Raw genomic sequence first — 18,179 nt, forward strand, 5'->3', positions numbered from 1 at the left:
AAGGAGAAATATTTCTTGAGTTTATTCTGATATTCCCAAATTGATACTCTCAAATTTATGATTATAGCATTTTAACTAACCTGTTTGAATTTACATATCCTCTATTCCTACCCTTAAAGTTTTGCTTCCCAAATGCATTAAAATAATGACTCAAATGATGCGCCCTATACTTTTCTGCAACTCTCCATACACACTGATCCATTCTTTGTGGTCTAGTGGTCTTAAAAGATTCTAGGATAGGTGACTTTTTTTCATTTTAAGATTTATTACTTTTATCAGAACACTTGTATAGGTTTGCTTATCCTTGCAATATAATTATCATACCTAAATACTCTAAATTTGCTTATTAGTATTTATTTCTTAGTATATGACAAGCACTTAAATGTAGACAGGTTTTCTTTCATTTTTCAGAAAAAAAAACTTTATATTTTAACATCTTTCTGGTTTTTGTTTTTAGTTTACTTTTCTTCAGGAATATCTATTATGTTTAAAATTTCACTGTTTTACATGTCTATTCTTTTTATTTAAAACCAATTTGCCAACATATAGTATAACACCGAGGGCTCATCCCATCAAGAGCCCTCCTCAGTGCCCGTCATCCAGCTCTATTATAGTCTAATTACTTTTATCATTGTCTTCATTTTAGTTCATTATTCTCAGTTCTATTCTCTGAGTGTTTTAAACAGTAGTCCTTTTGTAATAAAAGTATTCTCTATTTTATACTAGCTTTTATTATTTTTCTCTTGTTATTTTCTTTGGTTTACTATTTTGATATTCGTTTTCTTTTTATTATCAACTCATTTCTATACCCTAATACCAAAAATTTTAGTTTGGTTCATGATTTCTTTCATTTATTTATTTACAAAATTTTTACCCAGAATTTTCCTCTTCTTCCTTAATAATTCCTTATCTCTTTCTCTTTTTAAAGATTTTATTTACTTATTCATGACAGACATAAAGAGAGGGACAGAGACATAGGCAGAGGGAGAAGCAGGCTCCCTGCCCAGAGCTGATGTGGGTCTTGATCCCAGGACCCCCGGATCACACCCTGAGCCAAAGGCAGACCCTCAATCACTAAGCCACCCATACATCCCAATAATTCCTTATCTCAAAGAAAATTTTTACATATCTATAACAAGTTTTAACCCTTTTAATTTGACATAACATGTCTGCACAAATTCTATGTTGGAATTTTGCTGCTACGCATCTTTGAATGTGGTGAGCTCTACCACAGATTAATATTTGTTCAAAATAGTGTCTGAGAAAGAAGAAATGGAGGATGACAAAACTGACACTGTCAAAAATTTATTTCATTATATTCTCTTTTAAAATACTCTACTAGAATATGTGAAATCTGTTTTAAAAACCCAATTCTAAAAGCAATTCACCTGCCCCAAGGGAAACAAAAGGCCACTCTTTTTTTTATAGTTTTTTTAATTTTTAATTTTATTTATTTATGATAGGCACACAGTGAGAGAGAGAGAGAGAGAGGCAGAGACATAGGCAGAGGGAGAAGCAGGGTCTATGCACCGGGAGCCCGATGTGGGATTCGATCCCGGGTCTCCAGGATCGCACCCTGGGCCAAAGGCAGGCGCTAAACCGCTGCGCCACCCAGGGATCCCCCAAAAGTCCACTCTTACCTTGAGCTGATTACTGGCTAGCAATAGCATAACTGTATACCCAGGGTTCATATTAAAAGCCATTTTAGCTCACAGATTTATTTTTAGTGTTTTTTTAAAACTTTGCTTAAAGGTATTTCAGTAGCTTTTCCCCTTATGTCATTTGTTATTGACCTATCTCTAGAGGGTTATTTATTTATTTACTTGTTTATCTGGGAATTTAAAGGTGAATTCAAGAAAATAAAGATAACAAGCTCATGCTGTCAAGCCTTCAGGCTTCCACCACATGTTTGCAATTTATTTCCATCAGACCATGTTTCTACAGCGTTTCTGATGAGACCTTTTAGGATCATCACATATTCTTAAAGAAAGCTCTGCTTTCTTCAATACATGAAGAAATCAGTGTTTTACACTATAAAATGACACTTGTAGTCAACAGATTTAAATTATAGTTATTCTCTACTTGGCTTTTAGATGAATACATTTCTAAATCCCTTCACATTTCGTATTTTCTAATATGTAGGAACCCATGTCACCTAATATCAGAGCTGGTATATTTTCCAATGATTTTATCCTTATTTTTCTTCCCAGATTGAAGAGGTCACATGCTTCTGGAGACCTCAACTGCTTTCCAAAGATGCTCCTTTCCCACTCCTATGTCAACATCTCCTTCTTCCAGCCACATGCCTTCCTGATGATTGGCATCCCAGGGCTGGAGGCTGCTCATGGATGGATCTCCATCCCCTTCTCTTTCATGTACACTGTGGCCCTCACTGGAAACTGCCTGATTCTCCTGGCTGTGAGGAGAACTCCCAGCTTGCACCAGCCCATGTACTACTTCCTGTCCATGCTGGCCCTCACTGATGTGGGCCTCACTCTGTCCACACTGCCCACCACCCTGGCTGTGCTCTGGTTTGATTATAGGCACATCGGCTTCAATGCCTGCCTGGTCCAGATGTTCTTCCTCCACTCCTTCTCTGTGGTGGAGTCATCAGTGCTCCTGGCCATGTCATTTGACCGCTTTGTGGCCATCTCCAACCCTCTTCGCTATGCAGCTACCCTCACCAATAATGTCATTATTAGGATTGGGCTGGCCATTATGGCTAGGGCCACTGTATCCCTCTTTCCAGGGCCCTTCTTATTGAAGCGACTGAACTTTTGCCCTGACAAGATCCTCCTGTCCCATTCCTTCTGTTTCCATGGAGATGTCATGAAACGGGCTTGTGATGACATTACTGTCAACATCCTTTATGGGCTATATGTAGTTTTATCCACAGTAGGTGTAGACTCTTTGTTTATTGTCCTGTCCTATACCCTTATTCTGCATACAGTGATGGGTCTGGCCTCTCCCAGGGAGCGTGTCCGAGCCCTCAACACATGTGTGTCTCATATATTAGCTGTTCTGATTTTCTACATCCCAGTCATAGGAGTGTCAATGATCCACCGTTTTGGGAGGCACCTGCCTCACATTGTACATGCTCTGGTTGCCTATGTGTACCTGGTGGTGCCCCCTGTGCTCAACCCCATCATCTACAGTGTGAAATCCAAGCCCATTAGGGAGGCTATGCTCAGACTGCTGAGAGAGAAGAGGAAAGGCTGATGAAACCAAGAAATAACCACAGAATCTGAGGAAAAACATGGCCAGTCTTATGTCCAGAAAGCCCTTACTCAGATACCTGACCAAGACACATTGTCAAGAGTATGACAAGCAAATAGATCCCCTCAGACTGATGGGTGGCAGTCTTCTTTTTTTTTTCTAAAATTTTATTTATTTATTCGTAAGAGACATGGAGAGAGAGAGGCAGAGACATAGGCAGAGGGAGAAGCAGGCTCACTGCAAGGAGTCTGATGTGGAACTCAAACCCAGGGTCCTGGGATCACACCTTGAGCCAAAGGCAGATGCTCAACCACTCAGCCACCCAGGTGTCCCAGCGGCAAATAGTCTTGATTCTTTCCTGCACTCATGCACTTCATCTTTTTAATTCAGTATTTACCTGTGTGAGATAGTCTGTGCTCACTACTAGAGATAGTAAAATGAATTATACATGATCTTGTCCTTCCACTATAGGACATAAGCTTCTAAATACACAATTGTAATTAAGTGTAATGAGATTATGATAGATATACACAAAGTGCTATAGAAACCTGGAAGAGGGTTTCCTGTCTCATCAAGAGGAAATGAGAAAAAAGTCAGGGAAGAAGGAGGCTGAAAGGTGACTAGGAGTTTGTCACAGAAAAGGTGGGCAAGGGAAAGGCAAACTTAATAAAGGGAAAAGAATGTAAAAAACAGAAACAATGAAGTGTGAGGCACCTGGGTGCCTCAGTTAGTTAGCATCCAACTCATGATTTCAGCTCAGGTCATGATCTCAGGGTCGTGAGATCAAGCCCATGGTAGGTTCCATACCAGCAGAGTCTGCTTGGGATTCTCTCTTTCCTTCTCCCTCACCCTCTGCCCCTTCCACTCCTCCTCTAAAATAAATAAATAAATCTTTAAAACAAAAACAAAACACTAAGATGTGGAATTATCTGGTGTGTTTGTGGAAAGGTGAGCAGTCAGGCAGATGTGGCTCAGCATAATCAGTGTGTATGTTGGAGGGAGATTGACAGGAGATGAGATAGAAATGATGAACACTCCTTGTGCTTCTTGGGGCCTTTCAGACCTCATGGAAATATCTGCCCTCATTCCTTATTTAAGACTCAGTCATGGAAAGCCTATTGCTTTGTAAAAGGTTACATAGGTTTAACTATGTGCTACAAGTTTGAAAGGTGAAAGTGGAGAAAAAGAATACAAGGAAAGCATTTAAGATATTTTTGTAACAGTCTAGGAAAAAAAAAAGAATGGAAGCTAAAGTTAAGTCGATAATGGGAAAAACTAAATGCATTCTTTAAAATTTTATCTCTATATTTCTCTTCTCCGTCCTCTGAAAGTGCTGGAAGCAATGAGCAAAGCTAGGGCCTATGTATTCGTTTTTACATACCATTCCCCACTACAAATAACCTAAAATCCTTTGTGCAATGGCTAATTCTAGGTATGAACCAGAAAAAAACATAAAATGATAGTGGAATAGCTTGTGATCTGAAGCAATATAGAACACAAAGATAGTAAGTTCACTGAAAAAAAATACACAGAATCTCATTTGAAAGGGCTACGGTGGCTACAGATGGATCAAACAGAACATTAAAAATAATTTTGACACCAAACAGTTGTAAAAAATTGAATCTTTAAAGAAAGTGTGAGTTCATAGTGATATTCTAAACAAAGAGGGAAAAAAGGAAAAAAAGAACTCTTCTTTAGAAAGTATTGATAGATTTTAAAAATTACTTTTATGTAGTTTTTAATGTAATTTTAAAATAACCAACAAAGCCTTAAAAATATTGGAAAATAATATTCAAACAGTCTGAAAGTACCACTGTACATACCATTTACTAAATAGAAAAGGATGAATATGCCTTTACAATAAAGAGACCTCCAATTGCCACCTGAAGCAAATGATCAAATTTAGCTTAACCAATAATAAGAATTTGACCTTATGTACCATCTGATTTGAAAATAAGGACACAAAAATCACATATGTAAAATTCTTATCAAAAATGTTCAACCTGGGGCAGCCTGGGTGGCTCAGTGGTTTAGTGCTGCCTTCAGCCCAAGGGCCTGATCCTAGAGACCCGGGATCAAGTCCCAAGTCAGGCGCCCTACATGGAGCCTGCTTCTCCCTCTGCCTGTGTCTCTGCCTCTCTCTCTCTCTCTCTCTCTCTCTCTTCTCTCTCTCTCTCTTTCTCTCTCTCTCTCTCTGCATTCTCTCATGAATAAATTCATAAAATCTTTTTAAAAATGTTCAACTTGAATCTAACCATGAGAAAGTAATACAAAAATCATGAATATGGCTACCACCACACACACACACACACACACACACACACACACAGACACACACTAGCCTAGTATCTTTAAAAATGCAATTTTACAAAAACAATGTTGGGTAATTAATCTAAATTAAGGGAGATTAAAGGGACATTACAACCAAATACTAGCGCTAAGCAGTCATTAGGAACAAAATGTGAAATCTAAATATGTATTATATATTGATAACATTATTAGGTTAGCACAATTTGCTTAGATTTGAAAATAGTTATGTGATATGTAGGAGGACCTATTTTTAGAAGATGCATGGTTAATATTTATTTTTTATTTTTTATATATTTTTATTGGAGTAAGACTCTAATGTTTACAATTTACTTTTTCTGCAGAAAAAGTGTGTAACTATGTGGTGTGTGTGTGTGCATACATGTCTGAGACGGTGTGGAGGGAGAAAGCAAGTGAGCCCCAACCCCCTGATCCTATAACCTCAAGAAAGATAGTTTAGTCTCTCAAGTAATTATTAAATGAATGCTGAGAGAGATCCTAAAACTAAGCATGGGCAAGCTAATCTGTTGGTGTCAAGAATGCAGAATCAGAATGCAAAGGAAGGAAAATAGTTATATTTCTTCTTGGTTAGAATATACTTTCCACTAAGACTTGAATTGGGATTTTGCCCATTCCCATCCCAAGCCAAGTAAGGAGTTTGCTTTCACAGTGATCCCTAAGCACCTTGTGTTTCCTTCAATTGCAGTACTTAATACACTATACTGTAATTATAAATAATTGCATATGAGACTTTGAAATCCTTGAAGCTAGGGAACAGTGATGATGTTCTATCTATTTCTGTGTTCTCAATGCTTAACTCGGGCCTGGCACATAAAAACACACTGCTTAATAAATAATGTTCTAGTGAATGAATGAAGGAAAGAAGATAGTAAAGGAAGGTAGCACAAAGCTTATAGGTCCGGTCAGAAACAAAGATCTCTGGGTGCAGATCCTAGCACTGCTCCCCCAGTTTACGTCCAAATGTAGGCAACAGAGGATGAACGCATAACTATACAGCCCTGGGGAGTGGATCTCCCAGCTTCATCTACTGCTGCAGTGGTCAATACTACTTTCTCCATCTTAACTGGAACACTCTGTCCTTCCAGGAAGAGATTAAAGATTCTGTCTTCTGGGATCCCTGGGTGGCTCAGCAGTTTAGCACCTGCCTTCAGCCCAGGGTGTGACCTGGAGTCCCAGGATCGAGTCCCACATCGGGCTCCCTGCACGGAGCCTGCTTCTCCCTCTGCCTGTGTCTCTGCTTTTTTCTCTCTCTTTCATTAATAAATAAATAAATAAAATCTTAAAAAAAAAAAGATACTGTCTTCTGTGTTTTATTCCTTAATCTCTCTTCCAAGCTCTTTGAATCTGGCACACGCCTCTTTCAGAGAATTTATCACTTGCTATTGAAATCATCTTTTGTACTGATCTATTCCTGTTCCTAGAAGGCAATTACTGATTGACTCATTCACACCGAATGCCTTCATTACCTATAAAAGGGACTGGCCCAGACATTGCTTCAGGGACATTATTTGAATAAATCTATGTATAAATCAAAATTCCTGAACAAATATCCTCATGTTTATTCAATAACTAGTTACTAAGTTCATACCACCCTCCAAGCAATGGAAGCTATAGATATAGTTCTTCACAGCTGGGGAGCAAATGAGCATCCTTTGCTCATAAAGGGCAACTTCTTGCTCAAAAATGGCTTTCCCGGGATCCCTGGGTGGCGCAGCGGTTTAGCGCCTGCCTTTGGCCCAGGGCGCGATCCTGGAGACCCAGGATCGATTCCCACGTCGGGATCCCGGTGCATGGAGCCTGCTTCTCCCTCTGCCTGTGTCTCTGCCTCTCTCTCTCTCTGTGTGTGACTATCATAAATTAAAAAAAAGAAAAAGATTTTTAAAAAATGGCTTTCCCCTGGCCTTCTTGGTTGCCGGAGATTATAATATCAGAGACTAAGCTTTAGCTATGCATCACTATTTTGCCTCAGCTCTTAAATTTCAGTGTCTCTGGGATAGACACACTTTCATTCCAAAGTCATCCCAAGGGACCACTGAGGCAGGCACTTTCTTCACTGGCAGGCACACTGGCAGAAAATTGAGGGAGTTGCCAAGTTGAAGTAGGATTTGGAGGCCAATGTTTGGAAATATAAATGTTCTCTTAAGATGCTTCTGTAAATATCTCTTTGAATCCTGATATTAATTCTTTTGGATGTGCATCCAGAAGTTGAATTACTGGATGATACAGTAGTTCTACTTCTAATTTTTTGAAGACCTGCATACTGTTTTCCATAGAGGCTATACCAGTTTACATTACTGCCAACAGAGTACAAAGGTTCCAATTTGTCCACTTCCTTATCAATATCTGTTATCATTTGTTTTTTCTTTCTCTTTTTTTGGATGATAACTACCTTAATTATTATGTGATGGTATCTCATCATGGTTTTGGAAACCAAGAGATCACTTTGGGTTATTTTTGATTTGCGTTTTGCTAATATTTAATGATGTTGAACATCTTTCATATACCTGTTGGCTATTTGTATGTTTTTAGAGAAATGTGTATTCAATTCTTTGCACATTTTTTAATCAGGTTATTTGGTTTTTTGCTACTGAGTTTTAAGAGCTCCTTATATATATTTTTATTTTAATCCTCTAGCAGGTATATGGTTTACAAATATTTTCTGCCTTTTTACTCTGTTGTTTCCTTTGCTGTGCATTAACTTTTTAGTTTGATGTAGACATACTTACCTAATTTTGCTTTTATTGATTGTGTTTTTGGTGCTATATCTAATAAAATATTGCCAAGTTCAATGTCATCAAGATTCTTCTGTGTTTTCTTTTAGGAGTTTCATAATTTCAAGTCTGTTTTTTGCATATGGTATAAGATAAGAATATGACATCATTCATTTGCATGAGGATACCCAGTTTTGCCAAGCATTTATTAAGGAAACTGTGTTTTCCCCATTGTATATTTTTGGGACCCTTATCAAAAATCAGATGACTGTAGGTACGTCATTAATTTCTGGGTTCTCCAAATTATTTTAAGATTTGTGTGGAATCATAAAAGACCGCGAATAGCCAGGGGAATTTTAAAAAAGAAAACCATGTCTGGGGGCATCACAATGCGAGATATCAGGTTGTGCTACAAAGCTGTGGTCATCAAGACAGTGTGGTACTGGCACAAAAACAGACACATAGATCAATGGAACAGAATAGAGAACCCAGAAGTGGACCCTGAACTTTATGGTCAACTAATATTCGATAAAGGAGGAAAGATTATCCACTGGAAGAAAGTCTCTTCAATAAATGGTGCTGGGAAAATTGGACATCCACATGCAGAAGAATGAAACTAGACGACTCTCTTGCACCATACACAAAGATAAACTCAAAATGGATGAAAGATCTAAATGTGAGACAAGATTCCATCAAAATCCTGGAGGAGAACACTGGCAACAACCTTTTTGAACTCGGCCACAGTAACTTCTTGCAAGATACATCCACGAAGGCAAAAGAAACAAAAGCAAAAATGAACTATTGGGACTTCATCAAGATAAGAAGCTTTTGCACAGCAAAGGATACAGTCAACAAAACTAAAGGACAACCTAGAGAATGGGAGAAGATATTTGCAAATGACGTATCAGATAAAGGACTAGTTTCCAAGATCTATAAAGAACTTATTAAACTCAACAGCAAAGAAACAGCAATCCAATCATGAAATGGGCAAAAGACATGAACAGAAATCTCACAGAGGAAGACATAGACATGGCCAACACGCACATGAGAAAATGCTCTGCATCACTTGCCATCAGGGAAATACAAATCAAAACCACAATGAGATACCACCTCACACCAGTGAGAATGGGGAAAATTAACAAGGCAGGAAACAACAAATGTTGGAGAGGATGTGGAGAAAAGGGAACCCTTTTACACTGTTGGTGGGAATGTGAACTGGTGCAGCCACTCTGGAAAACTGTGTGGAGGTTCCTCAAGGAGTTAAAAATAGACCTGCCCTACGACCCAGCAATTGCACTGGTGGGGATTGACCCCAAAGATTCAGATACAATGAAGCCCGGACACTTGCACCCTAGTGTTTCTAGCAGCAATGTCCACAATAGCCAAACTGTGGTAGGAGCCTCGGTGTCCATCGAAAGATGAATGGATAAAGAAGATGTGGTTTATGTATACAATGGAATATTAGCCATTAGAAATGACAAATACCCACCATTTGCTTTGACGTGGATGGAAGTGGAGGGTATTATGCTGAGTGAAATAAGTCAGCTGGAGAAGGACAAACATTATATGGTCTCATTCATTTGGGGAATATAAATAGTAGTGAAAGGGAATAGAAGGGAAGGGAGAAGAAATGTGTGGGAAATATCAGAAAGGGAGACAGAACATAAAGACTCCTAACTCTGGGAAATGAACTAGGGGTGATGGAAGGGGAGGAGGGCGGGGGGTGGGGGTGAATGGGTGATGGTCACTGAGGGGGGCACTTAACAGGATGAGCACTGGGTGTTATTCTGTATGTTGGTAAATTGAACACCAATAAAAAATAAATTTATTATTAAAAAAAATTTTGGGGTTCTCTATCCCAAATGTCAGTTTTTATACTAGTACCATACTGATTTTTTTTTAATTTTTAAAATAATCTCTGCACCTAGCATGAGGTTCAAACTCTTGACACTGAGATCAAGAGTTGCATGTTCTACCAACTGAGCCAGCCAGGTGCCAAGTACCAATACTGTTTTAAATTACTGTAGATTTACAAAGTATTTTGAAATCAGGAAATGTGATGCCTCCACCCTTGTTCTTCTATCTCAGACCGCTTTGACTATTTTGGGTCTCTTGTAGTTCCATATGAATTTTAGGATTATTTTTTCCTATTTCTATAAAAAATGTCATTGAGATTTTCATAGGAATTGCACTGAATTCACAGATCACTTTGGGTAAGATGGATATTTTGATAATATTAAATCTTTCAACTCAGGAACATCAATGTCTTTTCATTTATTTGGGTCTTAAATTCTTTCATCAATAATTTAGTTTTTTGAGTATAAGTCTCACCTCCTTGGGTAATTTTACTCCTAAGTATTTTATTCTTTTTTTTTAAAGATTGATTGATTGATTTTAGAGAAAGAGAGAACACAGCAGGGAGGGTCTGAGAGAGAGAGTCTGAAGCAGACTCTGCACTGAGCATGGAGCCCATCCTGGGGCCCAATCTCAAGACCCTAAGATCACAACCTAAGCTAAAACCAAGTGTCAGACACTCAACTGACTGCACCACCTAGAGCCCCCTTTTATTTTTTCTAAAGATTTAATTTATTTATTTGAGGGAGGGCAGGGGAGGGGCAGAGGGAGAGGGAAAAGGACAAGCAGATTCCCTGCTGAGCACAGAGCTCAACATGAGGCTCTATGTGGGGCTCAATCCCAGGACCCTGAGATCATGACCTAAACCAAAGTTAGTGGCTTAACCAATTGAGCTACCCAGGCACCCCATCTAAGTACTATTCCTTTGGATGTTACTGTAAATGGGATTGTTTTATTAATTTCTTTTTTGGATTGTTCACTGTATATAGAAACACAACTGATTTTTGTATATTGATTTTGTTTCCTGTAATTTCTCTAAATTTGTTTATTAGTTCTAACAGTTTTTTAATGGCATTTTGGGAGTTTTCTATATATAAGATCATGTTGTCTCCAAGGAAAAATAATTTTACTTCTTACATTAAATCTGGATGCTTTTATTTCTTTTTGTTGTTTAATTGTTCTTTTTAGGACTTTTAGTTCTGTGTTTAAAAAAGTGGAAATAATAGGTATCCTTGCCTTGTTCCTGATCTTAAAGGAAAAAATCTTTTAGTTTTTCACTGTTGAGTATGATGTTAGTTGTGGGTTTGTCATGTATATCTTTTATTATGTCGAGATACATTTCTTACATACCTAGTGCTCCCATTTTCATTGCAGCATTATTCACCATAGCCAAGATCCAACAATCCAAATGTACATACTGTAGAATAGTAGTTAGCCTTAAAAAAAAAAAAGGAAATCCTATCATTTTTAACAAGGAAACTTTTGGAGTTGATGGATATATCTATTATCTTGATTGTGATGATAAATTTATGAATGTATGCATATGTCCACATTCATTAAACTGCATACATTAAGTGTCATTTTTTGCATATCAATTATACCTCAATAAACCAGCTATGCACATACACACACACAGATACTTTTGCATTTCAGATCTGTGGCCTCTTCATGTTTTCAATTTACTTCACTCTATTAGAAAAAAGATAGCAAAGAAAATTTCCTAGGTTGGAAGACATTCTGTATCTTTAAAAACATAAAAATAGAGATGCAGAAGCTCCCAGTAAACATGGGTGCTCCCATTCATCTCTCTCTCTCTCTCTCTCTCTCTCTCTCTCTCTCTCTCTCTCTGCCTTGGGCCATTTATTTCCCATCTATCACCTCAGGTCACTTGATACACATTTGCTGTGCAACAGAATGGGGCTTTCATAATGATGTTACATGAAGAATAGGAAGTAAGGGTACTTAACCTGCATGAACAACCCTAGGGGCCACAGACAGAGTGGAAGGAGATACAATGAACCCTGAGTCTCTGAAAGGTACTACTTGGAGAGGCCAGAAAGCATTCAATGTGACTCCAGATGCCTGATTTAATATCATTAAAGAGCACAGTAGTAAAGGGGAAAATCGAAATGCCCAATAAAACTTCCTGCAGATTGTGGTAAAGAATGGCTAAACCTAGAGATGATGATGATTCTAAACCTCTCCTCCACAATTCAGTTACTCAAATATCTCACTTGCCTTATAACTCTCTATCAACACATATATCCCCATACATTTTCTATTGCCTGGGAAAAAGTAAGCACAGACTATTATTCTCTGTGGCTGTGGCTTGGACATCCCTGGAGAGCAGCAACTCACTAAGGCATCTAGCCAGTGGTATAAAGGGAGTATCTTACTTGCAGAGTTTTCCTGGGCTTCTTCAGGATATGGAGAGGTAGAGAAGGCTGTGACAAGTAAGGTGAGTATGTTGGGGCCTAGATACAATCCCTTATACACTATTTAGAAGGATGGGGGCCTGGTTAATTAGTGTAAGATCCCCTTTCATCAGCTGCTGCCAAGAGGAGGAATCAATGGGATGCGGGTGAACAGATGCCAGAAGCAGGAAAGAAAGGAAGGAGGCCAGGACTTCCAAAGACAGCACATCTACATCCCTAGATAATGCAAAAGAAATGTAAGTGGCTATTTTCCTAAAGCACAGAAATTTCCTGATTCAGATAATTATTCAGAAACCCAGACTTGGGGCACCTGGGTGGCTCAGTGGTTGAGTGTCTGCCTTCAGCTCAGGGTGTGATCCTGGGGTCCTGGGATAAAGTCCCACTTCGGGCTTCCTGCAGGGAGCCTACTTCTTCCTCTGCCTATGTCTCTGCCTCTCTCTCCATGGCTCTCATGAATAAATAAATAAAATCTTTAAAAAAAAGGACTAAGAAAATTTCAAGAAAGAGAAAGAAAGAAAGAAAGAAAGAAAGAAAGAAAGAAAAGAAAGAAGAAAAGAAAAGAAAAAAGAAAAAAAGAAAAGAAAAGAAAAGAAGAAAAGAAAAGAAAGAAAAAGAAAAGAAAAGAAGAGAAAAGAAAAGAAAAGAAAGAAAAGAAAAGAAAAGAAAAGAAAAAAGAAACCCAGACTCAGTGTCCAAGCAGATTTGTATCTTTTTGCTTCTCTAAGTAGGGCAACAGCATAACAGTATATTAAAATCCTATCCCAGAGAGCATCCTGCAGGTGATCTCAAGGTTTGCCTGGTGTCCCAACTCTCCTTATAAGATTGACCTTCATAATCTTCTGAGTAAGAACCTTTTAGAAAAGCACTAGGTGTATATATTGCAAAATCATTACACCATAGCATTACATAGCACCTCCCTCACATCACATGATTGTCATTTCTTTTTTGTGGGGGAAAAAAAAAAGGAATGCACTTGGCTTTGGGTTAAGAAAGCATGGTGGATTCAGCCCTTTGTTTTCAGGCAACTTGACTTTCCCAGACACACCCAGTAACAAGTTCACAGAATCCCAAAGTGTTCAAACAGAAATTATTTATTTCCTTAAGGGAGAGCTATAATTTGTAGTATCTTTGACCCTTCGGTGTCCTGGAGATAATAACAGAAGACCAAACCCAGTGTGAATTCCAGGTTTAAGTAATTTAATATAATGTTTTTGGACTTCATGATAGCCACAAAACATGTCAATCCAACCTGGCTACTAAAATGAGCAGGAAAAAAAAAAAAAACCTGTCCTTTTTTTTGAGATTTTATTTATTTATTCATGAGAGACAGAGAGAGAGAGAGAGACAGGCAGAGGAAGAAGTAGGCTCTATGCAGGGAGCCTGACACGGGATTCGATCCCAGGTCTCCAGGATCAGGCCCTGGGCTGACGGTGGTGGTAAACTGCTGATTTTCCACCTGGAAAATCTGTCCTTTCACCATAGAGAATCCCTTCTCAATGTCAGGCTCTTCATAAAACTATAATATTCCCAAAACATGAAAAGGGATAGAAAGGCCACTATCTGAATACAAGGGTGAAATTGGCTTGACTGTTTAAGAATTGTCCTTAATTTTTGGCAACTTGTCTTAAATAGTACCCTCTAATTTTCCCTTGTGAGCTCTAGGCTTCTTGTAATATTGTTTAATTTAGCATTTGGATACTTCCACCACAGTCAAGAGCAATAGATCACATAAATTCCCAGAGTTGCATAGGACCCACACATATCAACGAGCAGACAAGGGCAATTTCTACAATAAAATGGAGGATTTGCCACTTACTCAGTATTAGATAGATCAACGCAGGATAAAACAAGAGAGAGAATGGTGATATTATTCTCAGGTAAAATTAATTCTCAGATTCCTTCAAATTAAAGAGAGAGCACAGAATTCATCCTCTATTCTGATTTAAGCTACCAATGACAAATAGTATTTCCTGGATTGATCCTAAAATAGTAGTGTAAAAGTAGATACTAATTGCATTAATCTAAAGGAGTCATGTATCTTTACTATATATAAATCATATAGTATAAATTATGAATATATGCACATAAGAGGTGCTGTATTAAGGTTTTGAGTAAAGGAGAACTGAATTATAAAATTAAGGAACCTTCACTCAGTTATTCATTTTCTTATTCATTTATTGATTATCCTTGAAAATTTTTTTAAAATAAAATTTGAAAAGAAGACAGAAACTTTGAAATCATCAAAATCAGAACAATGAGACTTAATGAGAATTTTGAAGAAATGTGACTTAGATTAGCAGAAATAAAAGCAGGAATAAAGAAATAATTAGCACAATAAGAGGCGAAGGGCTTTATAAGAAGGACACAAAGGATCACAATGAGGAGTAAAAGAATGATTTTGTAGATTTTGTGAGAAATAAGAAAGGGCTTTATTTGCAGGGCTCCAAATCATGTAACCATGAAACATCAGAAGAGAACAAGCTCTTCCCAATAATCTGGTCCAACCTGCCCCACACTTTATAAATCACCATGTAGGACAACTCATGGCCAATACAAGCAATGTAAAACCACTGAAAGTGTCTAAGCCAAACAGACCTGACTTTGGACTCATTTCCTGACTGGCCTATAAGAACTCATTAAGCCTCTCCCCTCCAGTTTTATTTTTTTGACATTATCGTTATTATATTATTTATTAAAAAGATATAATACTTAACTTATATGGTTCTTTTTTAAGATTTTATTTATTTGAAAGAGAGAGAGCATGAGAAGGAGGGGCAAAGGGAGAGGGAGAGAGAATCTTGAGTAGATTCCACACTGACTGAGCACAGAGCCAATGTGGGGCTTGATCTCATGACCCTGAGGTCACCACCTGAGCAAAAACCAAAAGTCAGACACTCAACCAACTGTACAACCCAGGGGCACCAAACTTATATGGTTCTTTTGAGACCAAGAGATATTATTTACAAACAAACAGTAAGTGAGGGTCTAATATCTGAAACATAATAGATATTCAATAATTGGTAAATTTATTTGTCCAGTATTAGATACCAAAATTAGTGACATTAATAGGACAGATCCTACTAAACACTAAAGGAGACTAAATTTATGTCTTTGATTCATGTTTTCAGTTGATGTCTATGGATATTCTAACTCTTGGAAAAGTATCTCAGGTCCATATTCCCTGGGGCTATGGCCCTCACAGCTAGGTCAGGTCTCTGTGCTGACTGGTTTACAGGAAGGCACACTCAAGGACAAGTCAAGACCTCAAGGTGGGTGTGCTAGAGCTGAACAAAATGTTTGGCTGGATTTCTAAAGGATGTGGAGACTGCTGAATGAATGGAATTAGGGGATTATTCCTGAAAAGCAACATGTAGCCTGGATTACAAGGACATCCAATTACCCAGGCTGAATACTCTGGACAAGGCATAGATGAACCACAGATATTTAAGTGTTTTCAATTACCTGGGGAAAATGAAATGTCTCTTCATTTACCAAAACTTTCCTAGTACTTATGTTAATTTTCAGCCTGGGACTTTATCATTACTGGGACATAATTAAAAGAGTATGTCCTAGGATTTGTATTCAAACCCTCCAAACACAAAAAGACCTTGAGTTCTAATAACTGGCTCAGGGGAAAGCTGCAGTACTCTCTTCTTTAGATGGACTTCAGAATTTTTCTTTTTTTACTTTGGCTAAAATATTTCCCTTCTCTTTCAGCAAGGTAATTATGATACAACAATGAGATAATTATGTGAAGGTACTTAGAATACTGCAAAATGCATTATCGATGGGATAACAATAATGATCAGGACATATCTAGATAAAGATGGTGATGATGATGACAATGATTGATGATGATGAGTACTTAAAGTGCTTTACATATTAAAGAGTATTAACAAACATCACTTCATGTAATGAAGACAGTGCTCCCTAGGGTGGAAACAGTATAGAATTTACATTTAGAAACAACTAAATTCTAAGTCCATTTCAGTCATTTATTTTCTGGTAATCATGAGGAATTTAAAGTATCCCCTACATTCTACATTTGTTTGAGGACATATTAGCTAACATATGTACATTCCTGGAACAGTTAATAATACAGAGAGCTGAGAAAGTGGGAAATAATTAATAAAAAGACCTATAGAGCATAAATAAATGTCTTCCTAATAACAAGTGTCCTGTCATTGTCTTTCTGTCTGTCCAGACTAAAGAGGTCACATCTTTCTGGAGACCTCAACTGCTTTCCAAAGATGCTCCCTTCCCACTCCTACGTCAACATCTCCTTCTTCCAGCCACATGCCTTCCTGATGATTGGCATCCCAGGGCTGGAGGCTGTTCATGGATGGATCTCCATCCCCTTCTCTTCCATGTACACTGTGGCCCTCACTGGAAACTGCTTGATTCTCTTGGCTGTGAGGAGAACTCCCAGCTTGCACCAGCCCATGTACTACTTCCTGTCCATGCTGGCCCTCACTGATGTGGGCCTCACTCTGTCCACACTGCCCACCACCCTGGCTGTGCTCTGGTTTGATTATCGGCACATAGGCTTCAATGCCTGCCTGGTCCAAATGTTCTTCCTCCACTCCTTCTCTGTGGTGGAGTCATCAGTGCTCCTGGCCATGTCATTTGACCGCTTTGTGGCCATCTCCAACCCTCTTCACTATGCAGCTATCCTCACCAACAATGTCATTATTAGGATTGGGCTGGCCATTGTGGCCCGTGCTACCCTGTCTCTCTTCCCAGTGCCCTTCCTGCTTAAACGTCTGAACTTCTGCCCTGACAAGATTCTCTTGTCCCACTCATTCTGTTTCCATCCTGATGTGATGAGAAGAGCCTGTGCTGACATCACCATAAACATCCTCTATGGGCTCTATGTGGTACTGTCCACTGGTGGCATAGATTCTCTGTTCATCATCCTCTCCTATGCTCTCATCCTACACACAGTCCTGGGACTGGCGTCCCCCAGGGAGCGCATCCGGGCCTTCAACACCTGTGTCTCTCATATCCTGGCTGTCTTTGTCTTCTTCATCCCAGTCATTACTATGTCCATGATCCACCGTTTTGGGAGGCACCTACCCACTGTTGTACATGCCCTGGTTGCCTATGTGTACCTGGTGGTGCCCCCTGTGCTCAACCCCATCATCTACAGTATGAAATCCAAGCCCATCAGGGAGGCCATGATTAGGATGCTAAAGAGGTAAGGCCAAGGCTGATGAAACTATGAAATATAGCAGGGTCTGGGTACCATAAAAGAAACTTCCTGCACCTTTCAGGAATCTACTACCTCAGCAAGTACTGAAAATTCCTAGTCAAGGCTAGTGGTAAGATGATCAGGATTATTCATGTTGCAAACTTACATTTACCATTACTTCGTACTGGAAATAGTGCTGAGGATTAAAGATTAAAAATATATTAAACATGATCCTTTCTCTCCACAAACACACAAAGGCAGGTAAATCCAAAACTGGAATACAAGTACCATAATAAAGTTCTGTGTAATTGATTATTAGAGGGACTGCAAATAGTAGTTGCCAGAACTTATCTGGGAAGATCAGATATACCTCTACAAAGGAGAGAATACTTTTTACTTAATTTTGAAAAAAAAGTTAGGGTTTTTCTAGGCAAAATAGGAATT

At 38.5% G+C, this 18,179-nt stretch overlaps 2 protein-coding genes across 2 annotated transcripts; both read left to right on the forward strand.

Annotated features, from left to right (window-relative positions):
- The first annotated feature begins 2,256 nt into the window (after positions 1-2,256).
- Positions 2,257-3,219, forward strand: LOC129506541 (olfactory receptor 51I2-like). The gene has a single exon (XM_055320305.1). It carries the CDS (start codon positions 2,257-2,259, stop codon positions 3,217-3,219), a length of 963 nt encoding a protein of 320 aa, XP_055176280.1.
- A 13,575-nt stretch (positions 3,220-16,794) lies between these two features.
- On the forward strand, positions 16,795-17,745 carry LOC129506542 (olfactory receptor 51I2-like). The gene has a single exon (XM_055320306.1). The coding sequence runs from the start codon at positions 16,795-16,797 to the stop codon at positions 17,743-17,745; it is 951 nt and encodes a 316-aa protein (XP_055176281.1).
- Positions 17,746-18,179: the final 434 nt, after the last annotated feature.

The sequence above is a fragment of the Nyctereutes procyonoides genome, unplaced genomic scaffold (genome assembly GCF_905146905.1).
Source record: "Nyctereutes procyonoides isolate TBG_1078 unplaced genomic scaffold, NYPRO_anot_genome, whole genome shotgun sequence".
Classification (NCBI taxonomy): domain Eukaryota; kingdom Metazoa; phylum Chordata; class Mammalia; order Carnivora; family Canidae; genus Nyctereutes; species Nyctereutes procyonoides.

Bases quoted from the DNA above. Each gene is read 5' to 3' on its own strand.
- LOC129506541 (XM_055320305.1), top strand. From the start codon at position 2,257: ATGCTCCTTTCCCACTCCTATGTCAACATCTCCTTCTTCCAGCCACAT.
- LOC129506542 (XM_055320306.1), top strand. From the start codon at position 16,795: ATGCTCCCTTCCCACTCCTACGTCAACATCTCCTTCTTCCAGCCACAT.